The sequence below is a fragment of the Lycorma delicatula genome, chromosome 9 (assembly GCF_047948215.1).
Source record: "Lycorma delicatula isolate Av1 chromosome 9, ASM4794821v1, whole genome shotgun sequence".
NCBI lineage: Eukaryota > Metazoa > Arthropoda > Insecta > Hemiptera > Fulgoridae > Lycorma > Lycorma delicatula.
Window position 1 is genome coordinate 42,534,495 of NC_134463.1, and position 21,971 is coordinate 42,556,465.

The 21,971-nt window shown below is 30.3% G+C and overlaps 2 protein-coding genes across 6 annotated transcripts in view; one reads left to right on the forward strand and one right to left on the reverse strand.

Annotated features, from left to right (window-relative positions):
* Positions 1-7,717: 7,717 nt before the first annotated feature.
* Sec6 (Exocyst complex component Sec6) lies at positions 7,718-10,374 on the reverse strand. The gene has a single exon (XM_075375020.1). It carries the CDS (start codon positions 10,042-10,044, stop codon positions 7,831-7,833), a length of 2,214 nt encoding a protein of 737 aa, XP_075231135.1. The 5' UTR covers positions 10,045-10,374; the 3' UTR covers positions 7,718-7,830.
* Positions 10,375-14,694: 4,320 nt separating this feature from the next.
* LOC142329723 (uncharacterized) overlaps positions 14,695-21,971 on the forward strand; it is a 187,535-nt gene continuing 180,258 nt past the window's right edge. For 2 of the 5 annotated variants that reach the window (XM_075374451.1, XM_075374458.1), the window contains exon 1: positions 14,695-14,793. The gene's annotated coding sequence lies outside the window, so the exon portion shown is untranslated. The other 3 variants (XM_075374453.1, XM_075374452.1, XM_075374454.1) reach the window with 3 other exon arrangements.

The window sequence follows — 21,971 nt, forward strand, 5'->3', positions numbered from 1 at the left end:
TGGTATTTCATTAACACAGGACCTAATGATTTAACTGTAGAATTCTCAAATTATCTCCTTAATACTCTGATTCAAATCATATTTGATTCCAATAGGAGATAAATGAAATGCTTTATACAAACATTTTTTTTTACATGCTGTGTTTAGATTATATTTATGTTGAAAATATCACCAAAATCAATAAAGTTAATTAGACTTGACAAAATTTTATACCTCAAACTTAGATGTCATTGTCAGAAATGGATAATTCATCTTTACATTTTTTTTTTACAATTGTTTGAAAGTTTTTTTGCATACAAATAAAAACAAGTTTCAAACACAGACCTATATTTTAAATCATTTGGAAATTAATGGAAAACCTCACCCATTTTTTCCTTGGTCATTGTTTTTCTCTTATCCCATTTTTTGTTTATACTTTTTTCATTCGATCTCCAGAACCAAAAAAACAAAAAGCAACTAATAACTACTTTTTGTTTTTATCAAATAATGTTCTATTTGTGGCTTTGCCAGTTTTTTTTAGCAAACTGCTTTAGTTATACCTGCCTTTCCATATTCTCTCCAGCTGTGTAGAATAGTCTGTTTGCATTGACTATTGCAAACAGCCTATTCTACAAAGTCTCATATCATAAAAAAACTGAGAAACCAATTGTGTACCTTTTCACAGTGTTGTCATTTGGTCGAGAGTAAATTGAATTATAAAATTATAAGTATCATGTTTCTTTTTTCGTTATTTTCAGCATCAAACATACAAAATATTTATTTTGGTTGTTTGATGCTGTTTAAGGGAGAAAAGCAACTTTATTTATTTTTTTAATTCAGAAGCTATTAGGGCTTTGATACTTACTGCAAATTTTTCAGTATTCTAAGCTTAGTTTTTGAAGGTAGCAACTCTTTGCAAACTTATTTCCTTGAAAAACGTAACGTACCTACAATAATTAAGAACATATTAATAGTACTTGACTTAATGATAATTTTTAAAAAATGATCATTAATTATATATCTTGAACTCAGGATTCGCACTAAACCTAACTCTATTCTCTTACCTTGATTCATTTCTATTATACCACTGAACTTTAGTGTAGATCTGAAGATTTACAGGTTAACCACTTTCAGTTCACTACACCAGATTTTTATTTTGTACTTTCCAGGCTTGGAAGGGATTTCAACCTCGAAGCCTCAATGATATCTTTACATGCAAAGATGTTCATCTATGGTACAATAATGTTTTATACTATTCTGCAAACAAATGAGATATTTCTTTTATAGTTTTACCCTTATCTTCAGTCCTTTCATTTCTTCGATTATGATAGTCAAAATGGAGTTGATGTAGGACTGCTTTAAATTACATTCAAGACATTGAATATCCCAATATTCTTCAATAGGTCTCCCAGTACCGTTACATAAATAAACCTGAATGTGAAATAAGCTCACACTAATTCAACAAATTTTCCTGATTTTTTTCGTTAGTTTCCTCTGTCATCAATCTAGCAGACAGAAATATCTAATATTTTATTTGTGGATGCTGTTTGAAGAATCTGAGCATTTCATATTACATTGTGAGCTGGAAGTAGGAAAATATTTAGCAGTTTAGAACTGCTAGATCAGCTAAAAATAATTTGAAATTTTTCATTATCATCTTTAATATCTTGTTTTCATCCAGCATACTTATTACCACTTCAAGGTTGTTCATTTGCACTTCAATTTCTTTCTCAGGTTCATCTTCTTTTACATCACTACCTTCTGCATTTATCAGAATGAGATAAGCCTGCCAATAGCCTGCTCAATAGCAGTCTATATCGAAAATTACATTATCCATTATTAAAAAATAAATTAAATTGTTAACATAGAGACAAAGCACCGATTGCAATAAAGAAGGGTTCAACTAAAATTGAAAAAAATCATACTGCCAACATATCAAAAGATTTATCCAAAGATTTACCATTTGCTATAACATAAAAATTCATGTAGATGTAGGTTTTGTTTTGTAAAACATCTAATTATTGTTGGAAATACCGTAAAGTAAAATAAATTTTATATAAAACATAATGTGAAACTGAAAAAAGTTTCACACGTCTGGGAAAATTGGATTTTAGTAGTTATAAATATAGAAATTTAATTAAATACTATTCATATACTTAAAATAAACTTTATATTATATTAATAAATTTTAGGTATCATTTTAGCATAACAAAGATGCCTGAGTTAAATATGATCCCAGACTACTAAGATTAAATGTTTTTAACTGAAAAAAATTATTTTTTTCAATTAAAATTGTTTAGAATAATTCATAAAATATACATAATAAGATACAAATCTTCTTAACTATCTACTTTTCTCTCCATTGATATATTCTGATTTCAACATCTCACTCTGACATAGTATGTTCCTACAATCCATTGAACTCAGCCTACTAAAAGATCTGAGCTGTTCAATATTCCAGGTATACAAAAAAGAATATCAGGCTTTCAATTTGTTATAATATCTCTTGGATGAAGTGTACACTGCTGATTTAAGGCTAGAACTAAACAGCAAAAACGGCAGTTTTATTTGAGCACATGCCCATAGATTGATTCCCCCCTATTTTTCTGCTCTACAGGCACTAAGGAAGATGGGATTCCCCTAATCAGCATATTACTCAGTTTCATTGTGCTTTTACAGATAAGTTGGCTAGGTTTGACATAGTTGGCTAAGGTATATACCTGGAATGTAGAGTTGATGATAGTTCGCACCATGTCCTACAAGTTTGCCCAAAGTACAAAGCTGAACCTACTAGAATAGTTAAGAGATCTTGGGAGAATAAATTCTCTCTTAGATTTACAAATCAATTGAAAAACTCAAAGAGAATGGAATATAGTTACTGGCTTCCTTAGGTTTCTGACCCTATCAGAAACCAGAGGGTGGCTGAAGGGGTTTGGTGCTCTAATAGCTAGAGTAGCAACCCAGGTGGCTAGGAGCCTGCTTCGGCACTTACTTTGCAAGGTAGGTGCTTTGAATCAAGCTCCAATTAGTTTAGCTGCTCATTTCATTCTTCTGTGATGGAGCTGTGTGTGGAAGGTTGAAGACACTGACCTCATTTCCAGGAGCAGACCAGATCAGAGGTAGAATATATTAGGAATTCTGTGATGAGGTTATGTGTAAGGGAGAAATTAGAAACCTATGCTCTTAGAAACCTTCTAAGAGCAGACCAATTGTTGGTAGAATGTGTTAAGAACTCTTTAATGGAGTTGCGAAGTGGGAGGGTAAAACCTTGCTCCTGAAAGCAGACCAGATTGGAGTAAGTTAATGGTTATATCCTTATGAGATTTTCTTAATTGTCTTTGATGAATTAAGAAAAGTGGGGTATTTGTAGGACAAAATTTTCATTGTTGCAATGAACAATTATTTAAGAGGTTTGAGGATAGAATCTTATCTTAGATGTTAATATTAGACCCAGATTAATTTGTACATTGATAATGCAGTCTAGATTTGAAATTTATTTGGTGAATGATTATTTTGTGTCCTTTGGTGTTAGGAGTGAGCGCGGGATCGGGCTCTGCAAAACAGTTAAATAGTTGAGAGGGTTTCAAATCAGAGTAGATAAGTGATAAATCTTTGGAAGAAGCCTAAAGTGAAGGGGATAGCAAAGTTGAGTTAAAACACTTATTAAAATGAATGCCAAGGCATTTGCATTGGTGGCATTCTGACTGAGGTCTAACTGATGATTGTGATATGTAATCAGATTTAGAGGATTTATAAGACAACTTTCAGTAAAGCCCTTCAGGGCTAGGAATGGAGGGGGTAACTGGAATCATCAATGGTTCTTCTTCTATGGGGTCAGGATGCTCACATCGAATAGTAGTAGGATAAAAATGTAAGTTAGTCTTTCATTTTATTTATAATTCATTACTGTAAGCCAAAATAATAAAGAGGGGTACTAAATAATTTTAAAAATCCTGATTTTTTTTGTATACTCTGTATTATTTGATTGATGATAATAATTATGCTTTCTATCTTCCATTTGCTCTACTGAATAAACTTGTAAATATATGTTCTTGATATGTAAGAATAGAACATATGCAAATGTTCAAAATTATGCTTAACATTTTGTATAAGTCAACTCCCACTCGCTTACACCAAACCAAATAGTGCAATTTTTAGACAGCTCCTGCAAGTTATGTTCTGTCCTCTTAAAGAGTAAACACGATCTAGTCCAAACTTTTATATGTGCGATTTTAAAATAGCCCTAGTGATTTTAATATAAACAACCTAATTGATTATCATCAACATTTTGTATAACTCCTATAAATAACAATTCCACTGATAATTTTTATCAAGTTACATTCTGCCTGTTAAGTCCTGCTTGCAAAACTGTAATTATCTGTATTCTCCAATTAGTATCAAATTTGATATGTAGCTCCAGCTGTCAACTTGATAGGCATCAGGCTATTCTCCTACTACCCAAATGCCTTGTGAACACACACTGTTGCAAAATAAAATCCCTACATCCTCATCCAAGGGACAATCAATTCAATCTCAGCATCAGAAGTACACATCAAGAGCAGTAGATTTTGACTGGACCTAGAACTTGTCATAACTTTTCAAAATTAGCCCTTCTGTGGTGTTTTCTAGCTCCCACAAATTTAGCATGCAAGGCATAGCAGCTTCACAAAGGCAACTGACCAAACCATAGGTAACAGATCCAAACCAGAACCCTATGCTATCTGGTTTTCAATATATATTTTTTTACGGAGGATATACGAGGTCTGTAAATAAAGTAATCAGACTGATTCAAAAAAACTTTTATTTATAATCCAATTATTCATGGACTCTATCATCTTTTAAATAGTTCCCTTGGGAAGCCACGCAATGCTTCAAATTGTTTTCCCCCACTCTTCACAGCAGTATTGGAACTTAGAAACAGGAATATCCTTCAGATGGTTGTTACATTTTTTTAATGTTTTCTACTGTTTCAAAATGGTGCCCCCTTTGAGGTGTTTTTTTTAAAGTCGGGAACAGGAAAAGGTCGCAGGGACTCGAGTCAGGTGAATAAGGTAGTTGAGGAAATACAGGAATGTTTTTCTTTGCCAAAAACTCATTAAATGAGAGAGTGTACTGTGACAAGGTGCATTATCATGATGCAGCATCCAGTTGTTTTTGATTGCTAGTTTCACATGGACAACTCTTTTCTGTAGTCTTTCTAGAATTTCTCAGTAAACATATTGATTTACAGTCTGTCCTGTAGGCAAAAACTGCTTATGGACAATGCCATTACTATCAAAGAAAAAATTAGCATGGATTTGATTTGCTCATTTTTGCTTTTTTGTGATGTGGTGAGTTTGAAGTGCTCTGGCGTTTTGTTTCTGGGTCATTCTCAAATATCCAAGATTCATCACCAGTAATAACAATTTTTAGAAAATCAGAATCAGTTTCAATTTGCCCTAGAAGATCGTGGCACACTTCCAACCTGTTGTTTTTTTGTTCAACAGTGAGGATTTTGGGACCAATTTTGCACAAACATTTTTCATGTCCAATTCTTTTGTCAAAATCTGATGGACTATGGTATGGTTCAAATTCAATTGTTCTGCAATCATTCTGACGGTTAATTGCCGGTTGTATTGTATCAAGTCTCTGATTCAGTCAACGTTGTCATCACTTTTTGATGTTAATGGTCTTCTAGGTTCGCAACTGATTTCCAGCCAACTGAAAATGCTTTAAACCACCTAAAACCTTGTGCTCATGACAGAGCGTCATCTCCATACGCCCTTTTTAATTTTGAAAAAGTTTCAGTAGCATTCTCACTGAGTTAACACAAAACTTGATTGCACAACATTGCTCATAATTAGTATCACTCATTTTTCACGAAAAGTTTGTTTACATCTCACAACAATAGTGTAAAAATATTAACATCTAATATAAATCAGCTCTTCACACAACCATATGTTTACTAGTAAGTTTATGTGTTGCCACTTTGGCTGCCATAAAAAACTAATCTCCTTACTTTATTTACAAAGCTCGTAAACTGACCTCCTTATAAGTCTTGCTTTATATGTCACAATCATGCTAGGGTTTGTACAAATAGTTTTTGGTAGCACTGACAAATATCAAATCAGCCATTAGTCATCATTCATTAGTCACACATAAATTCAAATTTTTAACTAACCAAAATATAGAACAAAATCATGTTCTGTAAAGAGAACTGGCCACTCCTCATATATATATACCTGTGTTTATCAGCTGTCAATGTTACTAGGTGCAGTAAGCAGCCAACTAAAGCACTAAAATGTACTATTGAATAAAAAACTGGATTTAAATAAATTACTTGAAAAATATTTTAATAAATATATAAAGAGTTTATATACATTATTATTATTATTAATACATTAATGCTTACATAAATATGTAGCATTCATTATTAATTTTAACAAGAGATTATATTATTTTTCAATGTATGTTTATTTTTATGTATAACTAAAGAAAAAATCAATTTTAATACATTTATATGATACTGAATGCTATTTTCAGAAAATGAAACAAACATTTTAATCAGAAATATTATGTTACAATATTTCTTTTATATAATACATGTAAAAATATGAATTATACAAAACTGAGAAGCTAATTGCACTGTAGGAGATAATATTGGTTTTCACTACTGTTAAAAGAACAACAGTTATATCTTATAGCAACAAAAAAAAAAAATTCAATATATATCTGTTTTACATTAAACATAAACAAAATACCTGATGTGTCTATTCCCATATACATTATATATAGTAATTATGGGCAATTATTTAATTTTTTAAGATTATTTTTATAAAAACAATATAAATAATACAAATTCATAGTATATTTTTGTATTTTTTTCTTATAGACTGCAATTCTTTATAGACCTTCGTTCCCCTTGATATTGTTATTAAGTAAATAAATCTTTATGTAATATCAAACTAGAAAATATATGCCACACTGGTTGCAGACAAAGAGATTTGAATACGATTGTATTATTATAATTTCATGGTGGGTATAATATTAAAGGTTTGATAGCTGTAATTGCTAGTGTATGTGAAGATGCAGAATAACCCCAATCTACAAAAAAATTGTCATATAAATTTACTTACACTGTTCACAATCATGATGAACTTTTTTTTCACTTATCAGTGAAAAAGAAACTAATCATTTCACTTAAGTGATCAAGATACAATAATTAATACATCTCTGAAATTTTTTTCTTCATTATTTTGAAAAAATTATTTGTTCTGAAGAAGCAAAGATTCCTGCAAAAGCACTAAACAGAAATAAAAGGAAAAGCAGTAAACAGTTTCAGTTATTTTTTTACCAAATTCATTTACACAGGAAAAAGTAGAAATTTTTTGAGCAACAGTGAGCATATTTATTAAAATCCCAACCATTAATTTATATTTATAAAATTTATGTTATGAAATCTGCACATGGACCAGGATCTTATGACTATTCTTTGACCAGCCGATTGGTATCGGCTGCTTTTGGCAACAATTCAGTTAAACAATAAGTATATGATGCATTTTACACATTGATACATGTTTTACACAGATGGTGTAGTGTTATCACTTTGTATGCATTCATAACTTGATATAGCATGATTTCTGAATTAAATAGATGAATAGTTTTATCTGAAGAAACTGAGCATTACAGCTAATAACTTAGGCATTAACTTAAGATTTTTTCCAATTTTCAAAATTTAAATCAGATATGTTTTGCTGAATTCATGTTTTACAAACATCATTTTAGTTGTAATGCTAAATTTTATAATTTGAACATAAATGCTGTTATCAATAATCTGATAATAATACAGTCTAACTTTAAAACAGTAAAATATTATGGTATCTGTCTAAAAATACTAACGGTAAAAGATGCTTGTTGTCTCGATTTATTATTTCTCAAAATATATGAAACTTTCTCTCTAATCTCTGACCTTGAAATATCCCCACGTAATGCCAATAATCTTGCAAGATGATCCTCGGACACATCTGGAAATTTATCAACTAAATTATGTAAATCTAATAAAAGAATTTCTAAATCTTCACTTTTTAATAATTCAGCAAGACAGGGTATTGTTTCTAATGGTGAACCTATGCGATTGGCCATTTTAGGAGCAATTTTTTTAAACATATCTTTTAACTGCTGAACTTCTGCCAATATTTTATTACCGGCAGCTCTACGTTCTTCATAAGTTTTAAATGATATCTTTTTTTGTAACATTCCTGTTATATAACGTTGTACCACCATATTTTCTGCTTCTTGTATAACATATTCAAAATTACGAGCACGTAAATGTTTATAATCTTGAAAATAATCTTCTAATGTTAAACAAATAGTATCGATCGGTATGGAACTAGTTACCCACTTAGTCGAAATTAACTCTTGAAACGGTGTTGCAAGATCAAGAAAAGCTTCTTCTAATAAAAATTTTGCAGCTTCATTTCTTAAATCTTGAAATGCTTTTAATAGATTGCCAAATCTAGCACCAGATTCAGCATTATGAAAATCAGTTTTCCAATATGTCTGCTTCATCTGTTGTGCCAGTTCAACAAAATGTATACAGTTGTTTACTATAGTAATCATGTACTGGGTAAAATATTCATTTTGACTTCTATCTTCAAAGTGCTTTCTTTTAAAATCAATTATAGCATCTCTGTAAAGTTTCCCATATTGTTCAACCTGTTCCATACTTAGTAACAATGCCTTGTGTGTTAATGCTTGACTAATAGTTTTTGTAACTTGTAAGTTCTGATCGATCATTTGAAATATTATCACAGGTGCTGCTGAATGAAAATAACTATCTTGATCGGCTTCAGGGGGCGTTCCAGCATTCCAGTCTTGTTTTTCTTGGTCCAAAGTTTTCTGCATCCATTCAACATAGTTATCTTTCATATTTTTCAGATATTTATGTTGTAAATCAGTAATAACATTTACTTTCAGTAAAGGCCCAACAGTTGTCGTTTCAATATTTAAATCAGGATGCTGCATTAATTCAGGTCCCGAATATGTATTAACAATCCATGAAAGCATAGACACATATTCATTTCCTTCTAAACCATTATTAATTATCTCTTCCAAATGTTTTGATAAACATGAATGGTACATACTAACAAATTTATTAACAATATTATAATGCGGTGGAAAGCACGGGCCACATAATGTTTTAACAACTCTTAAATCTTCCAATATCAGTAGTCTTGTTAATTCCAAATATGTAACCAACCACATTTTATTATTTTCTCGTTCATCAACTTGAGTTCCTTCAATTCTTTGTGATACTGACTCCTCAAGAACTTTCATTGCCATATCTCGCCACTTCTTTGGTCTGCCAGGAGGCATAAAACCACTTTGTTTTTGTCTTTGAATACAAAATGTATCAGCTTTTTCTTCTCTTTCAATAATACGTAAGGCAGTTACAATAATTGTTGGTTCCTTTCTCACAGTGTTGAGTGTTCGACTTAGAACTAAATGTAATTGCTTCTCTAATAGTTGTGATAATCCTTCAACATCTTCAAAGTAAGCTTTTAATAGAATAATATCTGCCTGGGCTTGATTTGGAAGTTTATGTAATTCATAAAGCAACTCATCACGAGATGTTTCCAAGTCTAATAAACTTTGATGAGCATGTAAAAATTTTCCTTCATTAATCCACAGTTTAGTTTTTTCTACACTTTCAGGCACAGTAAATAAATGTTTCAGATTTTCCATAGCAGTAACATACTGTGAATGTCGCATGTTTTTCAGTCGAACTTCATTCAATTTTGAACCTAATTCTGGTAAAGATGAAAATGACTCCTGAATTTCACTTAAATTTTGTTTTATTTCTTTTATATCTTGCAATGCTGCTTGCAATTGATTTAATCCTACACATACACCATCTAATTGGCTCTGCATAGCAGATTTAAGCATTGCTTCAACTGAAACTTTTTTTCGGCTAACTCTTCGTTTATATTGTTCAATTTTTTCCAGTTGACCTGGTCTTCTAAGCATATTTTGAACATGTTTAACTGCAGTAGCTCGAGCCTCATTTTCCAACTGTTCAACATCCATAATTACTAAACAAAATCTAACGTTTATATAACTTAAAGAAAACTTCAAAATTATCTTTCCGGTTTAAGTACACAAAATATTGATAAACTACACTTTTTATATAATATAATAATCCTTTATTTTTAATTCTAAATCACGTTAATACCAAACATAATTTTTTTCACTTCTACATACAAACTATTATATTTCAAAACCACGACACTTAACAAACTAAGTAAATATTATTTCGTTAATTATTAATCTTACAAGTTTTGATATAAATAACAGGGAATACAAATGTGTAATTACTCTAGCACTCAGTCAGTAAACATAACCTTAATCTGTCAAAATATTAGCACAGCCTTTTAGATGTGAAACCTCTTAACACGTCATTGATTGAATTCATGTTTTGGTCACGATTTTTTTCATAGTTACATCATAAATGAAATTAAATGTTAACTTAATTATGTTCTGATTTTATTTCCAATAATGTTAATATAAAAAAAAACTTACTACAGGCTAAAAAAAAAAAACAATAAAATAATTTAATAACTAAAAATTACCTTCTACACGTAGAATAATATCTGAAATAGCTGAGCACCTTATTTCGAAATGTTTAAATTAAACAAATCGGATTTTTTAGTTGAGAGTAGTGAAATAATAGTAAATTTTAAACTAACGTTTCATGAGCGCTGAAACCGCGCATGCACCGTCGCAAGCAATACATTTTATTTTATTAAACAGTTTTTTTAATAGTAACAAATGTCTTCAAGTTGTAATATTAAATTAATGACAGTTATTCATTCCTTAATACAGAATGAAATTTTGCAGTCTTATAGTGACCAATGAGTTTTGTTGTAATTTTACGTTATAACTTAACCAACCCTACAAACTGATACAGCGTTTTTCCATAAGTGCTTAGTAATTCTTAATCAGATACAGTGTTCATGGATTTGGAAAATTTTTAATAATTTTGTTTTATTTTCTATCCAAGAAAAAAACTAAATTCTAGTATACTGTAAAATTTAAGTGTGGTATTAAAATTCTTTGATAACCATGATTAATTGTGGTAATATTTCATTATTTAATTTAAAAGAACTTGTTTTCAAAATACATTAATTGTACAGATCTTTTTGCCTGTATCATACATATCTTTACAAATTGAGAATCATGTGGCACTGTTATTAGTGGCTGCTACACAAGAATTCATTGCTGTAAAATATCTAATACAGTAATATACTAGTAAATAAATAAAACTGCAGTAATGAACAATTGTGTACATATACATAAAAACAACATATTACATAAAATACCGAACAATATAAAAAACCCTTGACAGAAAATTTAAAACTACCAACTAATAATAATAATAACAGAGTTCTAGGAATGAAGGTTGGTGTGTTGCTTTTAAATCAATAAAAATATATAGCAAAATAACAAGTATATAGGAGTATATATAAATTAAACCCAGGAATATATAAATTAAACTTTAATGATTCTACTAAATAAATACCACATTGCATAAACTGGATGCACATTCTTTTTTTTCTTTTTCCTGTTTAGCCTCTGGTAATTACTTTTCAGATAATACTTCAGAGGATGAATGAGGATGATATGTATGAGTATAAATTAAGTGTAGTCTTGTACAGTCTAACCATTGCTGAGATGTGTGGTTAATTGAAACCTTACCACTAATGAACACTATCCACAATTTACTATTCAAATCTGTGTAAAAATAACTGACTAAGGGTACACATTCTGAAATAGATAAAAGTTCATAAACAGGCACTATACTCAACAGAATGAAATTTCACATGTAGCTTCATGGAAACAAGACAAAGCCATTACCCACAATAAGCATTTTATATAACAGAAAATCAATATTTCAACCTTTGAATAAGAAATATCCAAACATACCAAATCTGACAAAAGCAACATTTTACATGAAAATGTCAAACTGAAAATGAGAAAACACTTAAAAAAGTATTTATAGAATTTTTTCTTAAACAACCATCAAAACTTGATGGTCGTTTTGATTGCCACTCAGCGGAATCTGGAGTTGGAGGTTTCAGTGGTTTAGGTACTTTTAAATTTGTATTATTTATTTTGTAATTGTTTTTACTTTCCCAGGAATAGGTAGTAGTTGCAGCAGCTATAGCTCTAAGGAAAGGTGATCAGTAAATTTTTGGGTGGGTGTTTTTGGAAACTCAGTGTTTCTGACCCCCTTTAAAAAAAAAAAAAAAATCCATGGAAAACTCTAGGAGAATGTGTGTGTGTGTGTATTATGTATTATGTTAGCAAATATTTTGATAAATATCACTATACTGGCTGACATTAAAACTTGCTATTTGTATTTAATTATTTTTATATATGGGGCACTGATTCCATTATTTTTGGAATTAATCAGACAAGGTTATGGGGTAATTATCACTATTTTAAGATTTTAATTTTTTGTGAGAGGAATCATAGCACTTGAATTTAGCAGGGGTAATATTGTATGAGTTATTTATAGTAATGGAATTTTAAGTCAATTAGACTGAAGGATAGGGATATAATTATTTTAATTGTATTCTATAATTTTTGTTAAGTATTTCCAAAATAAATTTCTAAAACTCATGAAATTTGGAGAAAATATTCATTGACAAAGTTCTAATTTCTGTAAATTTTGTATGTTTACTATCATTCCTGTTAGGGAAGTGACAAGGTATACGTGGTAATTTTACTTAATCATTTATTTATTTTATTTATTACCAAATTCCTTTAAGCATTTACATATACAAAAAGGACCTATAGGGGGCATAAATACCCTCACATAGGTTGGTCCTATAATTAAAAAAATTTATATATTTTACACAAATTATGAAGTATACCTCACTCAATTAAAACAGTGCATAAATAAACTATACCAAACATTTTTAAACTATAACAAACAAAAAAATATAGAATCCATTTCTAGATTAAGTCCTCTATACAGTATCAATCGTTTTGATTTGCTCTTTCAATTTTCATTTTAACATTTTTTATTAACATTGAAATCCATAAATTTATTTGGCAATTCATTAAAATATTTTTTAGAGTAGTAGACGCAGCATCTTTGTCCAATCAATTGTTAACAGGTGTTTTGGTAACTTAATACTTTTAAAACGAGTGTTAATTGGATTCTGAATAAACTCATTTTTTAGTTCATTATATAGGTACACAATAGAATTCACAACAGAAACATGCCTGGTGTCCAATGGTCTGTCAGGATCCTGTTCACTGATTCCAATTAATTTAAGATTTCTAAATTATTTAGTTATTTAATTTCACTAGATTATAAAAGAGCATCACATGTAATAATGTTCACTTCATGAATTTTTGTTTCAGCTTTAACTTGAAAATATGTGCAAAAAACAATTATATTTATTTAATATGTTATTTCAGGCACGACAAAATTTAATTGAACTTTTTTTTGTTCATAGCATAAAAGAATCTTTGCTATCAATTGTTTTTTTTTTTAGGGAAAATTATGAACTGTGCACTTGAACATGTTCTTTTTGATGATTGTGGAACCTCAGCCAAAATGTAATGACAATCATAATTGATCTACTTAATCACGTTAACTAATTACTACTAAGATAATTGAAAAAAATTGCAAAAATGGGTTCCATTTACCTCTTGCTTTTGTTTTTTAACAATTCTACATACTCGATGAAGCTGACCTTATATTAAAAAAAAAAAAGATTTGCTGAGCGGTGATGTTGGGGATAGCTCTCAGTTTTAATTTATAAAAGGTTGGCAATATATTTGCTTTTATGTTGACAGCAGTTCGTAAAAAAATTAATATATTAACTGGTTGTATGAGACTTATGCTAGATTTCTTATGTGTTACGGGCGAACCAAATTTTATTAATTTGGTAATAAACATTATGTATCAAGCAGAAATAACATAGTCCTACTTTCTGTCATTGTGACATTAACAGCTGTTAATGAATTTTTTTTTAACCTCTGGGACCACCGTTAGGTATTACTTAAGAGGATGACAATTTTTGTAGCTTTTGAAAATGCCATGCCTGACCGGGATTCGAACCCGGGACCTCCAGATGAAAGGCTGAGATGCTACCACTCGCGCCACAGAGGCCGGTGCTGTTAATGAATTATTGACGTAACAGTTACGTACAGTTGCTGTTATATTTCCTATCCGGTGCGTCCTTTATTATTTCAAAAGGTTTGTTAACATGCTTCCAAGAATTGAATACAAAGTACACATTTTCCCCAGTTGGATCTTAGTATGAGTGTTGCTTGTTTACTCGACTCTGAAATTTGAAGTCGTTGAGTCTTTGCAATTTCACATGAAACTTACTTTAAGGGCTTTAATTGAAATTATATAATATTATAGAGTAACGGACAAATGGATAATGGCTGTCCTTCTGCGGAGGATGTAAAGTAGAGAACCAAAATTGTGTAAAGAGTATTTTGTCACAAATTTGAAATGTGAACATAAGAAAAATAACTAAATTTAAATCAGCTCAAAAAGTAATTTAAGATATATTACTCCCAATAATGGCATTTTCTATTATATTAATTGCAATTAAAAATAAAAAATAAATAAAAGCATAAGTAGCCTAAAGGTAATATGTACTTCGCTGAAGACAACCAAAGCCTCTGCGATATCTTTACCCGTACTCCCTGTGACGTCACTAAGTAGTTAGATTTCTATGCTAGTTAGTCGGCGTTTTTAATCTACTTTAATGTTCGGTGTAACGTTGTAGCTCTCTGTAATATGATTTGGTAAGTTTTCAGTGTTTGGTTAACAAAAAAAAAAAAAAAAAATGTATTTGTGCCATGAGTTTAGAGATAATAACTTGTTTGGATGTGTGCTTTGAGTTAAGCAATTTTATATGTAGTGTTGCCGTTGTTGCTGTTTTACAGTTTCGTGTAATGGCGTCTCTGTGTAAGGTATTTCGTAGTTTACTTTATTTGAATCATGTTTTATTATTAAATGTAAACGTCTTGCTTTTCGGTCGACATTGCTTTATGTAATTAAACTTATCTATCTACCGATTATGTATGATTTACTGTAGTGTTTGTTATGTATTTGTATTGTTTATGTATTTTTGTAAATGATTGTGTCAAAATGTGTGCATTTTTAATTTCGAAGATTTAGTCTTTCATAATTTCACTTCGCTTATTAGCTAATCAGTAGAGGTATATTTTTTAGTTCGAGTTTGTTTTCATTATTGAAGTAGGAGTAGGGCTATTTTAAAGTACATGCAAGCACAAAAAGGAATTACGATACGCTAGATGCTCTCGTTACTATTCGATATTTTTACATACCTTAATGTATTTTCTCAGAACTGTTAAATTATATAGAAGATTATTGAGATATAATGATTGTTTTGACTGAGTAATGATTGGTTTTTAATATAATTTAATGAGAAATTTTCTGTTTGCGTCTTGTTTTTTAACATTTATTTAAAATAGCTGCTTTGCCAAAGTGGTTGTTTTTATTGTCTGTAATTTTGCTAATGAAATTCTTTGAAAAACTCTTAGCTTTGATTGAATTATTTGTATGTTTTCTTTGCATTTTACTTTCTTTGTTTTTGAGGTAAATATGATAAATATTGGCCATATTGGAATATCACCAGTTATATACCAATTTCTTTGCATATGCTTTTGCACAAATCGTCTGTAGTAGTTTTATTATGTTATATGCTTCAATTTTGGGGTTACAGTGACTAAATTATGTTGCACATTATTATATGTTATAAATTACAAAAGTAAGAAAAAGTTAACCATTTAATATTATTATTATTTTGAGGTGTTTGTGACAGTCTAAAAGTTTTCTTTGCATGGCTATTATTTTGCTTGACAAAAAACATGTTTGTATGTCTATAGTGCCTTATAGTGTGCAGGAGACCATATTACATGTGTATGGAGTTTTTAACATTGCTGTCGGAACAGATTAATTCAATTTTTGTCCAGATGTCTTCCAATAATAGTGTTTCATGAGTAAGAGGTTGGCCTTTGACCACCATGTAGTAGTAATTGGACTTAACCTTTTTCAAGTAATTGTAATTACATACTATTATTTTGTCATCTCCAAACTTTTTCATATTTATAATATTCCTGTAGGCTTCCTTTATACTTTCATATCATTTATGAGGGTTATAAATGTGAAATAATACTTAAGTTATCATCTGTTTGTGATGTGTCTCTGCTTGATGACGTGCAAAATCTGTACTACCATCATAATTCAAGATGCAGTGATGTTCTTAATATTCACTGCTGTTATGAATTGGTTGTTAAATTGTAGGGTGGGTTGGAGCTATAGAACCACATATTTTATTGTGTGAAATAATTGTAGCATTTTTCAAAACCTTTTCCTATTGTTGACTACAGGAACAAACTGTGTTACTTAATATCATTAAATTTTTATACACCAGACACAGCATCTCAGCAGAATAATTCAATGAAAAATTAAATGTTTTGTTAAGTTTTCTTCATCCCAGTGTTAAGGAAATTAAGTAACTGAAAGTTCACAATTTTGACAAGATGTACGCCCATATGAACTCATTGCAGCAAACAAAATGTTTCTTTAACTGGTGATATGCATGCTATTTTTATAAACATGTGTTATTATGAAGGTGAATGAGAGGTAAGATATGGAAGTTATAATAGCAGAAGGAACAATTGAATGAGTGCCTTAGGACAGTATTAACTGAAGACTGGATGAGTAAAGAACAGATTAAGACGAGAATTATAATGCTAAAGGAAGCATTTTTTAGAAAGAAAAACCTATTCTGCAGCAACATGGATCTTAGCCAGAGGAAGAAATTAGTAAAATGCTATGATAAGACCACTTTTGTATGATAGTGAAAAGAAAAGAAAAAATATCAGATTGAGGCTTTTGAAATGTGGAAGAGGATGAGGAAAATAAAATGGGTGAACAGGGTAACGTAGAAGTATTAAGAAGAATAAATGAAGATAGAACAATATTGGCAACTGTCAGAAAGAGGAAAGGAAACTGGATTTGGCATATAATTAGAGAAAAGGATTAATAAATACAGTTCTTGAAGGCTCTGTTGAAGGAGAAAAAAGCATGGGACAGACAAACAAGATGAAGGCAACAGTGCTGCCAGGGATCTGCCAACAGGCAGAACACCATTTACTGTTGATGTTATTATCTTACATAAACTTATCTTTTGGATCTCTTATGTTCAATGGCAGCATTTGCATTTTTTGGGAATAGTGTAAACATGCCTCAGTGTGGGATGAAATGACATCATAACCATATGTTGTGTCATTACCACCTCCACCACATCGTAATTAATTTATTTGTTCAGTGTAAGAGCTATCCTAGCTGTTTTATAGTAGTGAGATTTTACTGTAGCCTGTGTAATTGTGTTAAGGCTGTATGTAGCAGATGACTCAATTTGTTAGTTCTTGCCTTTATTTGTGTAATACTTTATCATCTATTGTATTTTTGTCAACAGCGATATAACTTTTAAGTATAGCTGCCATGAAATTAATTTGTAAATAATTCAATTCAGTCGATGCCAGATGACATCATCAGATCATAAATTAAACTTAACATAATTGACCATCTTGGTCCATCGGTCTGTGCTTTATTACATTCACAGTAATGAAGCACTATTCAATTTTTGCAAAACGAACTTGAGGTAAAGAGCATTGTCTTTCTTTCAGAAAAGACAGTCTTGAGTAAACAATTGAGACATTGAATACAGCTCATCAAATGATGTTAGATCTTTGCAGTCATGTTATTCATTTACTGCTGGAGTAAAAATTACCCTTTGTTAAATTCTGCAGGGAAGAACTGGGAATGAACCACAACACAATCATTTATTGGAACAGTTATATGCGTTAAGTGTGTGAAGACAATTTACTAAGTAATCCATTGGTAATTGGTAGACCTAATATGTATGTCTAAATTGACAAAACTTGTTTCACTAAGAGAATATAGTAGAGAAATAGTATTGTCTCATTAAAGGGTGTTCGATGGAAATTTTCCATGAAACAAAAGATTGTTTTCTCATAACAGTACGAGACAGATCTGCTGAAACTTTGTTTTAAAAATTTATTATAAAGTCTCTTGTCAATGGACTATTTTGTGGATTTTTATGTTTGTGTTTCACAATTTTACTATTTTTACTTATGACTGGTAACTAATTGAAGTAGTACCAATTTTAAATTACACTTCACATTTAAGGTACACTAAATGTTTTTACAGCTAACTACTGTAAAAATCAGTTTTTGAAATATCATTATCAATATATTTACATTTTAATATTTACTCATTAAGAGTCAAATATTTATAAATTATATGGTAATTTTGAGCAATTACTTGATCCAATTTCAATTTTATTCATTATTTAATGTAGTATGCTTAGGATTAGGAAAACACAAAATCTTAATGCTGTTAGCATTAATAGGTACATTGTTTTCAATGTTATATTTATATTTGATTCTGTCAGAAAACTGGAAGGACTACTACATTTAGAAGATGTGACTATGTGCAAATTTGAATTTTTAGCAGCATTAAAATTCTTGTCAGTTTTACTAGTAACTGAACTGATGAGTGAAAAAAAGCAAACTTGTTTGTCACTTCTTAATTATTAAATCACTGTGTACCTATATCTTACAATAATAAAACATAATCCCTATTTTACCAAGATTACAACATGTGGCAAGGGGTTCTTTGCAAGAATGGCAAGCAGGCAACAAGCTTAATTCCATGTGACTTAACAATAGATTGTGCACAGCATACAATATGGTGATCGCTCATAGTGATTGAATTTACAGTTTATGTCAGTGCTAGTATTTAGTATTATACTTAGAAATTCAAAAGTTAGTTTGCACTTTATCCATGAAGAATCGAAGGCAAAGCACAGGCCAAATACCTATTGTCAGACTAAAATATTTATTGCCAATGGTGATGTTCTGTAATTTCATGCTCTGCTTATGAATAATTTTGTTTTGGTATCAAAGATTTTCCATTGTAATATTCAACATTTCTAATTTTATATATCAGGTTGATCTGTTTATTACTTAATTATTTGATATATTTTTAATATCCAGGCACAGTTTTAGAAGGAAATGAATTTTAATTTGGGAGAACTATTAGTGTCTTTGGGACTTGGTGGATAGTTTTTGGTTTTATATTGTAAAAAAATATTTTATTAAATACTAAAAGCCCAGAAGAAAAAAAAGACTGTTTTATTAAATTAAAAATTAAAAAAAAATTGGAATTGTCAGAACTGTTACATCAAATTGGAATTCTGTTACTTAAAATTGAAATTTATATATCATTGGAAAAATTAGTTCTTGATTTTTAAAATAGGCTTATCTGGTCAATATTTTTGCAAGAAAATATTTTGGAAGGGTTTGTAAATACTAGCTCATGATTTTATCAGTGAATAATTGTTGCTAATCCCTAATATGTATTTATTAATGGATCTGTTTAGTAAGTATGGTTGTACTACATTATGGTTGTATCAGTGAAATTTCACACTGGTATAATTTTTTAATTTTCCTAATGTGTACATTCCAGTCTGTTCAACTAGTGAACAATAAGCAACTGACACAAAGTCCATGAAATGAGTTTGATATGTATGACATATAAATGAGGTGTAGTCTTGTTGAGACTCAGACCAACCATTCCTGAGATGTGTGATTTAACCCCAACCACTAAAGTACACCAGTAACCATTGACAAGTAATCAAATTCATGTAAAAGGAACTACTTTTTACTTGGATTTGAACCTCAGAAACATTGATTTTAAAAATCACATTTTAGTTTGATTTGGCAAATTATATCATTACAGTATTGAATTTGAAACAGGAAATTCAGTGATCAGATTTTAACGATTATGCTTTTCTCTATCCCATAAATACTCTGAAAGTTTGTATTACATTAAAGACAGACTATATGAATAGCATGTTGTCCACAAAATTATTTTAGGAATAATAAATCAAGTATAATGTGCAATGCATGAGAGGTTATCTCTAAAATAAAGATAGTTTCATTGTAAAAAAATTATTCTGAAAACTATAAATATTTTTTATTTCTCTTAAACTACATACCTTTTACTATTTCTCTATATATCTCTACATGAATTAAGACATTTATTGTAGCGATACACCAGCTTCAATATACCCTCCTCGTATTCTTCTGCCACCAGTCCATTTAGCTACTGATTAACAACATTTTTAAGTTCATAATCACCCGCAAATTGCATACCACTCAAAAATTCTTTCACTTTCCCATACAAATTGTAATCAGAAGAAGGTAAGTCTGGAGTGTTTGGTGGTGATTGTAAATTTCCCCATCCAAATGCCCTTAGTAAATCATGTGTCAGACCTGCAACATGTGGATGTGCATTATTGTGCAGCAGGACGGCACTGTTGCTCAGCCGCCCATGTTGTAGATTTTGAATGGTGCGCTGTAACTTACATAGAGTTCGCAGTAGGCTTCTGCATTTATAGTCATTACACATGACACGAAATCAATCAGCAATATGCCAAACGGATCCCAAAAGATTGTGGCAATCAGTTTGCGTTCAAATGGCTCTGGTTTGACCTTTGTTGGTCTTGTTGGTGACGCCATTCACTTGACTGCCGTTTTCTTTCTGGCATGCAATACAAAATCAATGTTTCATCACTGGTAACAATTGAATTAAGGAACTCATCACCTTTTTCTGTGTAGCACATCAAAAATTCCAAAGCAGATCACATTTGGATTTTTTGTGATGTTCTGTTAAGACTTGCAGCACCCAATGCACACAAACCTTTCTGGAGCCTAAATAGTCATGAACAATGTGACCAGTAACAGCTCTTGAAATATCAGGAAAAAGAATGGTCAGGTCAGAAATTGTTGAGTGACGATCTTTTCTGATTTCATCATTGATGTGTTTCAACAAGCCCTCAGTGATTATAAAGGGCCTCCCCGAACATTCTTCATCATGCACATTAATTCTGTTATTTCTAAACCTTTCACACCATTTTTGGACATTTCTTTCACTCATTACATTATCACCACACACAGCAACGAACTGCCTATGAATTTCAGCTGGCTTAATGTTTTTATGGTTAAAAAATTTCATTATTCCATGTATTTCACAGTCTGCAACAACATAGATCTTCCTATTCATTTTATAATGTAATAACTCACACACAATCAAAGATACTACAACATGACAACTTACAAACAACAATGCAGTGTGGCCATGAATCACAGATTCGTTAACCTTAAGGAGAAAAATTTCCCAGCAGTCTTTATTTTGAGATATCCCTTGTAATATCACTATTCAAACAATAGTGCCTTGTTACCGCTTTAGAAGAAATGATAAAAGCTAAACATTAGTTAGAGAATAGCGGAAGAGTTTCTTTAATATGTTGTTGAACTTTCTCCTTCAGTAATTCAATTTAATTATCTATTTGTGACATTTATTTACTTTAGTTTATCCAATACAGTAGTTAAGTGGGATAGATATTAATTGACTAATAGATTATTAGTAAAGTTAATAAGTACTAACTCAAAGGAACTGCTTTAAAGGATTATTTAAAAACATAATTATTTAAATTTTATGTGATAACATATCTAGGCTGCCAAATCAATGTACTGTGTACATTATAATGAATAACTATAAATTTATAAGAATATCTTAATACATTTTCTGTTTATGTTATGTATATGATAAGTGCTTTTATGTAAGTGAAGTAGAACAATTTTTCATTCCAAACTCAAAGAATTTAAGATCATGTTCTTAATGCAGCCTAAAGTAAAAACCCAATGCATTTAATTGTGTGTGTGCGCGCGCGCACACACACAAAGTACATTATAAAATATTATTTTTACTAAAAAAAGGTAAGTATTTTTGTCTTCATTTTATTTGAAAATGTTCATTAGGACTGAATTTGATGAATATTTCTTCTTCTGTAGCATTTTGC